Below are 14,699 nucleotides of genomic sequence, written 5' to 3'. Positions count from 1 at the left end.
CGATCACAGCTGGGTAACTTTAATACATTTAATAAACAATCTACAATCGAACGGGAAAAAATTGTACAGCTAATTTTTGAATGCCAGTCACATTTATGGAATTTATATGTAATGTTTAGTTGAGAAACTTGAAGATTTATCATTAATATTTACCTTAATAATTTACCTTTTTAATTAAATATGTTCAATAGCCTATTAGTTCTACCTGTGGTTTTGAAATAAAATTTCACTAACACGGGTATTGACTACTGACATTTTGGTATTGTGACAACCTACTTTCCTTTACCCTCAAATGGCAACAATCAGATAAACAGGCCAATTACAAGGCATAAAACTTGAATAAGGAAGCAAGTACTGAGTATTGATATTGAGACCACAGATTTTCATCATGAGCAATTATAAGAAGTGTCTACAAAGCAAGCAAATTCTTTTGAAAATCAAACAAATAATGACAACAGATAACAAATAATAATGATGAGTTTATTTAAAAACACATTAAGCAATACACAACCTGTATAGACAATGTGGTAGCAAATCATATGAAATGTGAAACAATGGAACAAAAAATAATACACATGACAAAAGAAAAACAGAGAAGGCAAAAAAGCAAGCAAACAAATGAAATTGTTTATGACTAATGTACACAGACATTGTATACCGGCAGTTCTGTTTTTTAAAATGGTGAGATATGAGATTATTGCGACTTCATATATGCCTGTATCAGATGCCTGTGTACGAGTGAAGCTTGGACTGTGTGATTATGTGATGCTGATGTTTCAAGAATAAAGAAAATGTAGGACTCACTGGATGCTGGATCGGCCAGATAGCTGTAGCGCTTTCGCAATGCTAATGAAGCAAAGGTATGTCGTCGATCTTTGTCATTCTGCAATAACACAAAAGCAAAAATCCTACGTAAGAACAAAGTGACAAAAATCGTAGTGCAATGATCTTTTAAGTAGCTAACTACTATAACTTCCTTTTGATTGTTTTGAAAGCACTGTATCTATGTTTATCTAGATTTTTTCAGTGCATCTTTTAAAGAAATGAATTCATGCGGTGAACTTAATTTAGGATATCAGTAAAATATTTCAATTGCTTCAGTTTCTGTAAGGAATGTTGGGCTTCATTTCACTTTGAAATGCGGTCTCCTAAGAGAGGGTCAACTAGACAAGCACAGCCCATTTGCTAACAATGTGAAAGGTTAGTATTTTCCAGTGAAACTGCCTAATTGCTTAACTTTGAAATAAAATTAAATTTTATATCTGCAAAAGAGATATGTGAAAAATGTTTCCACCAAGCCACAAAATAACACCACGCTTTAAATATACTCATAAACACAAAAATAAATCATGCACTTGCCTGACCAATGACAGGAGCTGGTACAAAAGCTTTTGACCAATCACATAAGCGAATGATCACATAAGCACCACATTAAAGGCAAAGGTGGACAAGTTATGAAATAAGTACCTCATCATCAGGATCCGACTCCATTTCCTAAAATTTCCCACGGTGCATTGCAGCAATACATAATGGAGGAGGAGCAGCCGAGGATGGTGAGTAGGTGAAGATGGTATTGGAAAGAGAGGAGTAAGAGAAAAAGAGTGGAAAGAGGACAGTAAAGGAACAGAAAAGATAATAAATGCAGATGCAGAGAGATTAAAAGAGAGCAAGACAAAAAGAAAGGCAAAACAAAGTTACAGCTAAAGCAGCAACACAAATAGCTCTGCGATATGTTTAATGTTTAATAGACTCCAGATAACACTAGAGTAAATAACACACAATCATGTTTTTGTCTGTTCTTACCTTCCTGTGTGTTGGCAGTGAAAAGTTAAGGTTGCAGATTGCACTCTGTGGCAGGCCTTTTGCGATTTTAGGTTCTCTGAGGAATGAGATTCTCCCACATGGCTCTTGGCCCATATCTCTGACCTACAAAACACATCCATATACACAACATAGAATGACAAAAAGTCTTAACATATATCTCCAGTCATATCACTAATCTAATAAAAGCTGCTTTATTTTACATTGAGCTGAGCTGCCTCATGGGGTCTGCTATATTGTGGTCACATGACCAGCCAATACAAATTATAGTACACTTTTGCTATGCCTTTGCTATACCTGTTACAGGACACTTTTGCTCATGGAATAATTAATTTATGGCTGACTGTGAATAGAGCATTTTAACCAAAACTAGTAACGCTCGGTAGTAACCGAAAATGTTTGCGTGATGCTGCATCCACACTGCTAAGTATCAATATAATGTCCAAGACATTTGCTACATCTGCCAGTGCAACACAGAAAAAAAACCATATAACTTACTTTATATCTTTGATCAATAGGGTAAATATAAATTTTGCATTTCATTTATTCAGGTTTAACTTTATAGCTGGTTTACTTGAAAACACTTATTTACTGAAATTCTGTATGTGCATAATTAAAGGAACAGTTCACGCAAAAAAAATGTTTTGTCGTCATTTACCCACCCTCATGTCGTTCTAAATTTGTATCAGTTTCTTTCTCAAGTTGAACATAAATAAAAAATATTCTGAAGAATGCTGGTAATCCAAAATTGGATGGTCCCCATTAACTTCCACTGTATTTCTTTCCCTTCTATGGAAGTCAATGGGGACCAACAACTGTTTGGTTCTTAAAATTCTTCAAAATATCTTCTTTTGTGTTTAACATAGGAAAAAAAACTTATACAGGTTTGGAATGACACGAGGGTGCGTAAATGATGGAAGAATTAGGTCACTGTCTCTCAAACCTTGACATTGAATGGGAGTCGGTTCTCTTTGAAGGCATAGAAGTTGAAGACGAGTTGCTGACCACTCTTTGCCAGAGGAGTGATGTTACCGTAGCATTCTATATGAATGGGCTTACCCTCCAGAATCTGACAAAGGAATGAGTGACAAATCATTATCATTTATATATTTATGTCTCTATGGTGTCAGTAAATGATCAGAAGGGTTATTGTGTTTTAATACTGGAGAATATGAGCTTGTGGGTGTTTATATGAAAATGGCCTGTGGATTACAGAGGAAAAAAGTTTACTGGTACATGTTCTGTCGTGTTTTTTTCAATGGATTTTCCTTTGTGTGTATATATACACAAGAATATTCACAAACTCATGACTCACTGTTTCCAAACACTGAGAGTGTGTTCAACATTAATTATTTATGTGAACGTGTGTATAGTGCGTGCATGTGTGTAGGGTAGCGTGTGAGTTACAGTAGCACACCTCAATGTCTTTGCTCCTTGCCACCTCCTCAAAGTTCTCCTGCTGCTCCAGAGTTTTGTCGACTTTGTCGTCAGTCATGCAGAAGCAACGCAAGCGGGTCTCTATGGGGTCGATCATTTTAGCAAACACCACAAACTTGGCCAGGTACGGAACGCAGATCAGCTCTCTGTATAGCTGAGATGCTAAACCCACAGTCTCGCTGATCTGCTGACAGTCTGCCAACCAAAATCTACAAAAGGAGTGGAAAGAATTCACCTAGAATAAGGAAAATCCTGTACAATTCTCAGCTTTTCACTAATATTTACTTTCTCTGTTACAACTCCATGGGACAAAAAACCTTGGTTCTAAGATGTTTACATGATAGAAGTTACGGAAACACAATCTTTAGTCAGTTGTCTTCAACACTGAAACAAACACTGAATGTTTATACGAATGGTGCTCAGCGGGTTGGTTGAAACCCAAAAATGGGCTGCAAATCTCTTCTGGTATGTTCATAGACAAAATGTTAAAAATGCAAAAAGCAAAATAAGTCTATAGAAACATGCATATTTAGGAAAATAAATGCTTATCAAAATGGCGCAGATAACACATAAAATAAAATGCAATCCAAACTACATTAAATAGATGTTTACTTGCAACAAGAATAAACATGGTTTACTTTTTTGCATATTTCTGATCTTATGCAGTTCATTAATTTCAATGTTTAATTTCAAGAACATTTTTGTAATGAACTGACACTCACAAACTGGTGAATGATATAATTTTGAGCAGAAACATAAGCAAATGCCTCACAATATTTATAGAAAAGGTGTCTGTTCTTTAATGACCCTATGTGAACCTTCCTTTTCTCACTAACTCTTTTTTCCAGGCCACAGTCTGCAATCAGCATCTGACATTGTGGATGTGCAGATGAACATGATTATAATGATATAATTTAATCTAGGGCAGAGATCCTCCACCGTCCCCCACTCCAAAGCACATGATTTGAATCTGCATCTGATATACTCCAACATCAGCTGAAACTAACCTGGCAGACACATTTGTGGTGAAGGAAACACAGTCTGTGACAAAGGAGAGTGGAGTGGTCCCAGTGATGTCTTCCCACTGTGCAGGGGATGTTCCACCTAAAAACAAAACAGTTTTGAACACCGGTGTTGGGAATCACTTTTATCACAATACTTTGTTGGGTGCGTAATGATTTTTTTTGGTTTTAATGTGAAATTTCATGTCACTTGCAAATGCATGTTTTATCTCAGATTTTCCTGACTCTGTATACACCAAAGATGGGGCATCGCAAATAATGTGCAGTTGTTGTTGCACATTCATTTGGCCATGACAACCTGACATTTTCCCCATTTCATTTAAAATACACACACAAACTATTCACATGCCTGTAATGCTACAGAGCAGTCTAAGGCAGGGGGCAGGTTCTCCTTTGCGTCCATTAGCAACAGCCTCTTTGGCTCTTGGCGGCACAGGGATTGTCATTACGATGGGCTTGTGGAATTTCCTCCTTCTGGGTTCCACGGTTACAATCGGGCTGAAGGACGCACGGTTACCAGCGATAGTCCGCACAATGTCTTCTGGCACAGGCTGTGCCTGAGAGAGAAATAGAATAAAGTGGATTGATGAACAGGAGAAGAAAAAATAAAACAAGAGCATCTACAATGCATATTTTTTGGTTCATGTCTCATGTACATTTTGCATAACCACTTTAGGAATGTGCAACTAATTAATCATCCTTGGAATGTATATAGCTTTTTATTGCCGTAATTGTCTAACTTGTTTCTTGTGTAACATGTATATAGTCTCAGTTTCTATGCTATGGTCAAGAGATGTTTACCAGGAAATGTATCCTGACCACTGGTGGAAGTCTTTTCTGCTATTATGTCTGTGTTCTGTGAGAAAACACTCTACTGTACTATAGTGAGTGTATGTGTGTGTGATAGAGAAAGAATGATCCCAGAGCCCCTTGAGATGATAAGACAGGTCAGTTTTATGTAATTTGCTTAAATTAATTCCACTTACGAATAATTAAAAGTATTTTGTGAATCAATTACACTTATTTATTGAAAAAAAAAACATCACTGGTAAACCAAAAATCATTATGGCTTGCAAGCATTTTTTAATCTATACAAGATCTACAACAAGATCAGTATATGGATTACTAAATATTTCAAATTAATAATAACCATAAACAGAAATTTACTATAGAAAACACAATTTTAAAATTCCCTAATATTTCCAGGGATTCTATGAAATAAAATAAAAATGAATTAAATACAAAAGCTTGACCAAACAATGACAACAACCATCTTGATAAGTTCTTATACCTGTAGTCCAACACGAATCTTCTTCGTAAGCGCTCCATGGGGAAAGGCAGCCTTCACCATGGGAACTGCCTCACTGCTCAGGACTCCGCCCTCTGGTCCCATGTAATCACTTTCTTGTTTGATGCGTGACACCACCGCAAAGTACTGTGGGAAATCTTTTGTGATGATGCGGCAGATACGTTTTTTCTCCAGCTCTGCTGGACTGTCCATCTCTGTAATTAAATATAAAATACAAATAAACTAAATTATAAAGATTTAATTAAAACTACCCGTGAGGTACTTATTGAAAACCATATTTGTCTGAAGTTTTAGTTATGTCATTAGTAAATTACCCTCATCCATGCCATTGAGGATCGAGATGAGCTCTGTCACTTTACAGTCATAATGATGTTCTTTCCAGGTTTCTCCATTATCACTGCGTAGGACGATCAGCTCCCTCTCCTTCCCCCACATGGAGCCGAAATGAGGAATTTCAACTATCACAGGCCTGAAATGAAATGAAGACAATAAGGGAAGAATTCATTGAACAGATGTGGAATTGCACCATGGATATTACGTTCAGCACTAATTTAATGAGAATTTAGGAGAGAAATCCTGACATTACTCAATCTGCACTCATTCCCCATTAACATTTTTGTCAAAACGTTAAAAACTAATGCAATTAGGCCAAGATTATGTTCATGATTTCTCTGCTTTTACTGTGAAACTACAGATAATGTAAGCCACCATGGAGGAACTCTTACCCCAAAAACTGTGCCCCGGCTGGCCCCATCTCCACCAGCCTGCTCACAAGACCCTCTCCCTCCACCATAGGTGGTGGGTACGCCAGGCGGTGCCTCTTTGCTAGGCGGCAGGTGATTCGCGTCGGTGCTGGACACTTTCTGGGTGGGATGATTATACGCATCCCATCATGACGACTTCCTCTCATCGAACCACCCCGAGCGTCCACCATAAAACTCACTAGGAACCTGCAAAAAGAGAATAAAGGATTAATGGAAGAGAAAGAGGGAAGGAGATGAAGAAAGAAAGAGGGACACCACGCTAACCCACTACACAGACACGAACGAGTGAGAGACGATTCCCATGCTGTGATCACTGTACACCCAACACACGTGGTAAGAGAGAGAGAGAGGGAGAAGGAAAAGGTCTAAGCAGAAACGAAAAGGAGGAGAAACAGTAAGCGAGAACAGACCATTAAAGCGAGAGAGACAGAGACAGTTTAGTCAAGACAGGAAAAACAATTAAAAAGAGTGACAGTGCTTCGAGCTGTTAAACCTGGCAGCATTTAGTCCCTCATACAACAGCAGCAGAGACAAACCAACAGGAAACACAAGGGATTCCTTCAATATTGACTTACCAAAATATTACCATAGTCACTGTACTCATGACTCGGTGTGCAAAGCTGAAAATAATATCCTGTTTACTGCCAAGATCAATTGTTTCGAAGCAGTGATCAGTGATCAACAGTGTGACCAAAAGCACCTCCACAGGTGGACAAGAAATCCCAAAACACCCATTATCTGTGAATGTGAGCTGAATGCAATTTATTTTTGCATGTACACTGCCATTAAGGGCTGGGCAATAAACCAATTTTTTTTTTATTACAAATGGCATGTCAACATATTGGTGATATTCAATATATTAAAACTACCATTCAAAAGATTTTTAGTGTCTAAAATACAATGAAAACAGTAATATTAAATATTATTATCATTTAAAAACCTGTTTTCTATTTTAATATATTTAAAAAAATATATATTTTTTTTGGTGATGGTAAAGCTGAATTTTCAGCAGCCTCTAGTCTTTAATGTCACATGATCCTTCAGAAATCATTCTAATATGCTGTTGTGGTGCTTAAAATTTGAAGCATGATATTTTAAGTGTGATATTCTTTGACAAAGAAAAAGTTCAAAATAACATCTTTTATTTTGAATAGAATTTGTTTGTAACAAAGCAGAAGTCTTTACTGTCATTTGAACGTTTGTGTCCTGATGCATTTGCTTTCCTTTTTTTTCTTTTGACAGAGGTACCATTTTAACAAAATATCCATTTAAAATGTTTAATGTAAGAACTAAAACAGTAAAAATCTTACAAATAATAAAGACGGTTTCCCACACTATTTTCAAAGAATAAGTCAATTAACATCTCAAAGAAGAATATTTAATTTTCTATTATATGGGTCAATATAGCAATAAATTGCATTATTTGCATATTTGTAATAAAACATATTTTTACTATATCAGATATGCCACCCACAAGATTTACAGGAACTTTACTGATGAATGGTGCAAATAACAATCAATTTCTTAAATCAGAGTAATGAATCAATTTAAATACAATATACTGTTATTTTCCAATATATCGCCCAGTCCTACTGATGAAATGGCGCAGCTTTAACAAGTAATTTCTAACTGTGAAATGAAGAACATTACAAAAAATTCCCTTTCATCACCAAATGTCTAATGTGCTGATGGTGCAACTAGTGTGTGTGTAATAAGTGATCTGGAATTTATTTTATGACTGTGCTGAAGTTGCTCATTTCTGCATGAGATGAGGTCCATTTCCCAAAGACCAGCTTAACACACAGTGTGGAGGAGCGCTCACACAGATGAGGAGATAAAACAGGGAATAAAACACCAGAGAGCAGGATAGAGATAAAGAGTTTAAGAAAACAGGAGAGGACAGATGAAAAATAGAGGAAAAGACAGGACAGAAAGCTATAGAAAGTGTGATGTCACCGGACTCAGTTTTCACCTGGAGTCATACTGAGGAAGCGGGGAGGAAGGGCTGCAAAAGGAAAAATTAACGAAAGGAAAAAGAACAGAAAGCAGGAGGTAAAAAAAAATAACATTCATTATTACAGTTGTTGTCATGGTAAAAAAAGCTGAAATAAGACATACATGTAAAAAAGACATGAAGCTGATGTCAAAAATGAGATATTATATGCAATGTAGCAGAAAGTGTGTGTGTGGGGGGGGGGGGGGGGGGGGACTAAAGGAAATCAAAATGTGCTTTATGCAAACAACTCAATGAAGCCAATGAAAAGCTTTTCACATGCTTGCCCAAAACAGCATCATGTTTGCAGACTGGTTGGATTAAATCATCTTCCACCAATCATAAATGGTATCATTATAATGTGCTGATGAGGTGCTCAATCCCCCCTTAGGAGATCTAGGTGGTCAAAAGCAATACATTTTAGCATTGAGATTATTGGGAATTCTAACAGAATTGCAATTCATTTGGTGCCACTAATAGACAGAATGACACATTTATTTTCTTCTAAAATAAAATTGTAACTAAGTACAATTATGTAAAATAAGGAGGACTGAGCTCTACTATTCAACAGTTTGGGGTCAGCAAGATTTTTTTTAAGTAATGAATACTTTCATTCAGCAGGGATGCATTATATTGATTAAAAGCAATAGTGAAGACATTTATAATGTTACAAAATATGTATATTTCAAGTATAAGTTCTTTTTTATGTTCTATTCGTCAAGTACACTAAATAAATATATCAATGTTTTCATAAGAATATTAAGGAGCACAACTATTTCAACATTGATAATAATAAGAAACCAATAAGAAGAATTTTTTCTTAAGCAACATATCAGCATATTAGAAAACATTCAAAAATCTTACTAACCCCAAACCTTTGAATTTGAGTGTATAAACATCATATATAATCAAAATATATTAATGTTGTTGTTACTAATATGTTTGCAAACTTAATGTTAAACAACCTAAACACAAAAACATATTCTTACCCAGAATGCACAGGACTGCAGACAGTGTTATGTGAGTGGTCCACTGTATCAGTGGTCCAACTGTACCGCCGCATACACTCGCTGTTGTATTCACGAGTCACTGCAAGATGCTGTAAACACATCCATATATAAAAACATACACTTCAGGGTCAGGAGCAGTTGCAAAACCAGTATTGGAACAGTAAGGTCAATTCCTTTATTTTTGCTGTAGACTGGAAACATTTGGGTTTGACATCAAAATATGAATATGAGATGAGAGATTAACATTTCAGCTTTTATTTACAGGTATTTTCATCTGGATCTTATACACAACTTAGAAGATAGCACCTTTTGTTTGAACCCACCGATTTTTCATTTTACCAAAAGTATTGGAACAGATAGAATTAACATAGATTAAAGTGAAAAAGACTTAATATTTAGATGCAAATCCTTTGCTTTCAATAACTGCATCAAGCCTGTGACCCATTGACATCACCAAACTTTTGCATTCTTCTTTTGTGATGCTTTTCCAGGCTTTCACCGCAGCCTCTTTCAGTTTTGGGGGGTTACTCCCTTCAGTCTCTTCTTCAGCAGGTAAAGTGCATACTCTACAGGGTTTAAGTGTGGAGATTGACTTGGCCAGTCTAAAACCTTCCACTTCTTGCCCCTGATGAACTCCTTTGTTGTTTTGGCACTATGTTTTGGGTCATTATCTTGCTGCATGATGAAGGATCTCCCAATCAGTTAATTTTGCTGCTGCCATCATGTGTTACATCATTAATGAAGATTAATGAGCCTGTGGCAGAAGAAGTGATGAAAGCCCAAGCCATTACATTACTTGTGTAATGTATACTATAATGTACACCTGTGTACACTGTGTTTCAGATGAGCTTATATGTTTGGGATCATGAGCAGATCCTTTCTTTCTCCAAACTTTAGCCTTTCCATCACTTTGGTCCATAAAATCAGTCCATAAAACCTTGTCCCAGAATTTTTGAGGCTCGTCTCCTATTCTTCTTGCTAATGAGTGATTTGCATCTTCTGGTGTAGCCTCTGTACTTTTGTTCATGAAGTCTTCTGCGAACAGTAGATTGTGATACCTTCACTCCTGCCCTCTGGAGGTTGTTGCTGATGTCACTAACAGTTGTTTTAGGGTCTTTCTTTACAGCTGTCACAATGTTTCTGTCATCAACTGCAGATGTTTTCCTTGATCTACCCGTTTGAGGTGTGTTATTTAGTACACCAGTGGTTTCTTTCTTCCTCAGGAGATTCCAAATGGTTGTACTTGCTATTGCCAGTGTTTGTGCAATGGTTTGATTGATTTTTCATCTTCTCTCAGCTTCACAATTGCTTGTTTTTCACCCATAGACACCTCTCTGGTTTTCATGTTGGTTACACGTCTAACAAACTATAAATGCAGTCTGCACGGATCTGAAACTAAGCACAGACATTCAGTGCTATTTATTGTTTGAATAATCAATTAATAAGACACACCAGGGCAACAAAACACACCTGTCAGTCACATGTTCCAATACTTTTGGTAACATGAAAAATGGGTGGGTTCAAACAAAAGGTGCTATCTTCTAAATTGTGTATCAGATCCAGATGAAAATACCTGTAAATAAAAGCTGAAATGTTAATCTCTCATCTCATAATCATCTTTTGATGTCAAACCCAAATGTTTACAGTCTACAGCAAAAATAAAGGAGTTGGCCTCACTGTTCCAATACTTTTGGAGGGCACTGTATATATATATATATATATATATATATATATATATATATATATATATGAGATGCCTTGTAAAACCGCTTCCAAAATAAAGTTATGAAACAGAATGACTTTGGTAACATCATGATGATGCATCTGGATGAAACATGGCTTCAAACAGGACACTCAACAAGAAAAATAAAAAGCTGAAAAAACAACAAATGAGTGAAAGACAACAAAATAAACACTGCAGATGGAGGTGGAGCTTGTTTTTCTAAACAAACAATAACACATAAATACAGATGAGCGAATAAATGAGAAAAATCTAGCGTGTTTGGATTTTTGTCTAATGAAAGGATGGAAAAATGGAGAGAGATGAACTAACATGGTCACGATCAAGGACCTGTACCTTATTCTGAGCGTCCACCATGTAGGAAATATCTTTAAATACACTCTGAAGCCAAACAAAGAGAGAGAAAATAGGTGTAATGTGAAGTGTTTCTCTCATGTTGTTCAAAACCTAGTGATCTGTCTACCTGATCAAACCTGAATTGAACACTTGAATGAAGCCCAAAAAGCACTTTAGTCAAATTAAAAGCACTTTAGTATGCAATGCAGTATTGCATTCTCTCTCTTTCTATGCTCCCATAAACAAGTACCATGGTCATATACTCTGGATGCAATACTGACCTCATAACAGTTGTTTTTAGTTAAGGTTAATGGCTTTCAGTCTTTATACACTTGCTAAATGAAAACAATTCAAAACTGAATCAAATAAAATCAGTGGACTAGTAACTACATCTTTGTTTTCTTTAAGAATTGAACAATTTCAGGAGTCTAGCCTGAATACTGGAAAGAGCAACAGAACTCTGAACAGGAAAACACAAAATAGAAAAGCCTGGCAGAGTCCAAATCTGACTCTCCATCATTCTCTCTCTCTTTGTCCTTCTTTCCAGTGTCTATCCAACTGTTTAAGGATAGATCGAGGTCAAGCATTTTTGATTTCTAAAAGTGTCTTTAAATAAACTCTTATTAGACTGAAAGTCTCAAGTCTAAGAATTTATTTAAAGGCACATTTGGAAATGAGAATGTGACACTGGACAGAACAGAAGAGTGTTTTTTGAGGCTTTGGTAAACCCCATGGGACCCAAAACAAATATTCCAAGACATTTTACTCTGTTGTGGAAAGTTCTGACTGGACTTTGTGCAATTGTAGGAAGAATGCCAGACATTGAATGGAATTAACAATAAATCTATGGCTTTTTATAAGTACAGGGTTGCGGTGAAGCAATTCTTCACTTATTTTTTGTGTGTCATATCTAGTTTCTAGTGCTGATCAGTCAAGTGTTGATGAAGAAGTGTGATATTTCATATAATGGTGCAGTGGCGTAAGTAAAGTAACGCCCATACAGCAGAAATGTACACTACTGAATAAATGAAGTATATTTATAATCAATTATAAACAGTTATTGTTATTGTTGAAGGGATACATTAATCACATCATCATCAACCCCCATGTCGTTCCAAACCCGTAAAATCAAAGCGTAAATAACCGTGCAATACGTATCCATGCGTTACTGATGACAGAGAATAGCGTACGCACTTTGCGTCCATCGGATGCTCTCCAAAACGGCGCTACGCTGACACAGAGAGACAGAGAAGAGACAAATTGTTGAATAAATGTCGTTATTTTTATTTTCTTTGCATACAAAAAGTATTCTCATCGCTTCATAAAATTCTGATTGAACCACTGATGGCAGATGGACTATTTTGACTATATTTTTTATACTTTTCTGTGCCTTGACCGTGTAATTTACTTGGCAGTCAATGGGACAGTCACAAGCCTTCCGGTTTTCATCCAAAATATCTTAAATTGTGTTCCGAAGAAGAACGAAGTTTTTACGGGTTTGGAACGACATGGGGGCAAGTGATTAATGACAAAATTTTCATTTTGGGGTGGAATATCCCTTTAAGTAAAACTGCTAAATTTGAAATGTGGAATAATACTGTATATAAATATAAGAAAAAACTTGAAATCAAGATAGAATATATATAAATATTTAAAACCGAATATATATAAATATTTAAAAACTAATAAAATAACAAAAGCACAACAAAGACTAAAAATTTTACTTAAAATGAAAATATAAAAATAAAAGCTAATTCAAAATATTTATAAATGCTATAAAACATAATAATAATAATACAACACTTATTATAAATATAATTTATTTACTTCATCCACCATCTTTGATGTATGCCATCATTACTAATGATAAAGCCACCTTAAAATTAAAACTATAAAAGCATCACAATTTGCCTTGGTTTTGAAACAGGTTTTAAATCTATAATGCCTTAAAATGCTGCCTATGAAGGAAACTAACTAGGGTTTGTAACAACACAGTAGTGTGTGTGCTTTCTGAAAGTATGATGCAGAGTAAACACAGCCGCTTTTCCACTTTTACGGTGAACTGTTCTAAGAACGATAAGGAATGGTTACAGTTATATTTCCACTTGAGCTTGGTTCAGCATGGTACGATTACAAACCATTCTCAGCCCAAAATTCTCTGCATGGTTGGCTAACAGTGCTGAACTGTGTTGGTAGAATGAGTGCAGTGACGTCGCCACTCAGGATTGGTCACCTGTTTGTTGCCTGGCTATTAGTTTCTCTCTTTAGCTGGCAAAGCACGCAATTTGAGCGAAGTAAACAGAAATATCTGATCATCCTCCATAACGCGGCCACTATTTACATTTCATACCATCTGTAAACACTTGTGTTACCAAGGCGACGACTGAAGCATTTGTATTACAAGCTCTGTTATAAGCCCCACAGTGTAAAATGAAACCATATTCGTACCGTATGGGCCTGAAAAAAAAGATAAAGCTACAAAAACAGTTTGGCCCGACGGTGGAAAAGCGGCTACTTTAATGAATGAAAACAAGACAATGCAAGCCACAGAGTGGGTGTTCTTACCGTGTCTTTGGTGGGAGCCAGCATCTCTTCAATCATCATGCTGTCTCGAGCGAAGGAGCTTTTGTTCAGAGTGTTGGACCTGTCTGAGCTGAAGGAGTGTAGACTGGAGTGTATAAGAGGTTCACACATGTTCACACGTACAAGCAGACACACACAAACACAAAGCGAAAGACGCACAAAAAGGGACGAACAAACATAAACACAAAACCACAAAAGTTACAACATGCAACATCCAGGGAGAACAAAATCAAACCCTTCAGAGAAGAGAAGAGAGAAGGGGATATCTGATGTTGAAGAGAGAAGAGATGTTGAAACAGAAGAGATCTTGTATGGGAAATATTACTATAACATTAATATTTAAATGGTTTAATAAGATACAATGGTAACACTTTATTTTACGGACCAATTCTCACTATTAACTACTTGCTTATTAGCATACCTATTACTAGAATATTAGCTGTTTATTAGTACTTATAAAGCACATATTAATGCCTTATTCTGCATGATCATATTTTAAATCTGTTAATCCTACCTAAATTTAACCATTACCTTACTAACCACTAAAAAGCAGTAAATAATGAGTTTGTTCAGGGAAAACTCTTAGTTAATAGTGAAAATGTGTTCCCTACTCTAAAGTGTTACCGATACAATGTAAAAAGTATATTATCATTCAAAAGTTTGGGGTCGGTAAGATTTTTTTG

General features: G+C 36.1%; 1 protein-coding gene across 1 annotated transcript in view; it reads right to left on the bottom strand.

Annotated features, from left to right (window-relative positions):
- Positions 1-14,699, bottom strand: part of LOC306885882 (ankyrin-3-like) — a gene marked incomplete at its 5' end in the record, with an annotated part of 90,958 nt that overhangs the window by 22,378 nt on the left and 53,881 nt on the right. The window contains 13 exons of the mRNA XM_079442676.1: positions 805-883; positions 1,468-1,494; positions 1,804-1,926; positions 2,765-2,890; positions 3,239-3,467; positions 4,266-4,362; positions 4,630-4,837; positions 5,572-5,783; positions 5,904-6,058; positions 6,315-6,539; positions 8,326-8,358; positions 9,336-9,445; positions 13,999-14,101. Of these exons, the coding sequence (XP_079298802.1) occupies positions 805-883; positions 1,468-1,494; positions 1,804-1,926; positions 2,765-2,890; positions 3,239-3,467; positions 4,266-4,362; positions 4,630-4,837; positions 5,572-5,783; positions 5,904-6,058; positions 6,315-6,539; positions 8,326-8,358; positions 9,336-9,445; positions 13,999-14,101 (1,727 nt within the window). The remainder of the gene's footprint in view (positions 1-804; positions 884-1,467; positions 1,495-1,803; positions 1,927-2,764; positions 2,891-3,238; positions 3,468-4,265; positions 4,363-4,629; positions 4,838-5,571; positions 5,784-5,903; positions 6,059-6,314; positions 6,540-8,325; positions 8,359-9,335; positions 9,446-13,998; positions 14,102-14,699) is intronic.

The sequence above is a fragment of the Barbus barbus genome (genome assembly GCF_936440315.1).
Source record: "Barbus barbus genome assembly, chromosome: 20".
Lineage (NCBI taxonomy): Eukaryota > Metazoa > Chordata > Actinopteri > Cypriniformes > Cyprinidae > Barbus > Barbus barbus.
Note: the sequence above shows the minus strand (reverse complement) of the source record. Positions and strands in the feature narration are given on the sequence as shown.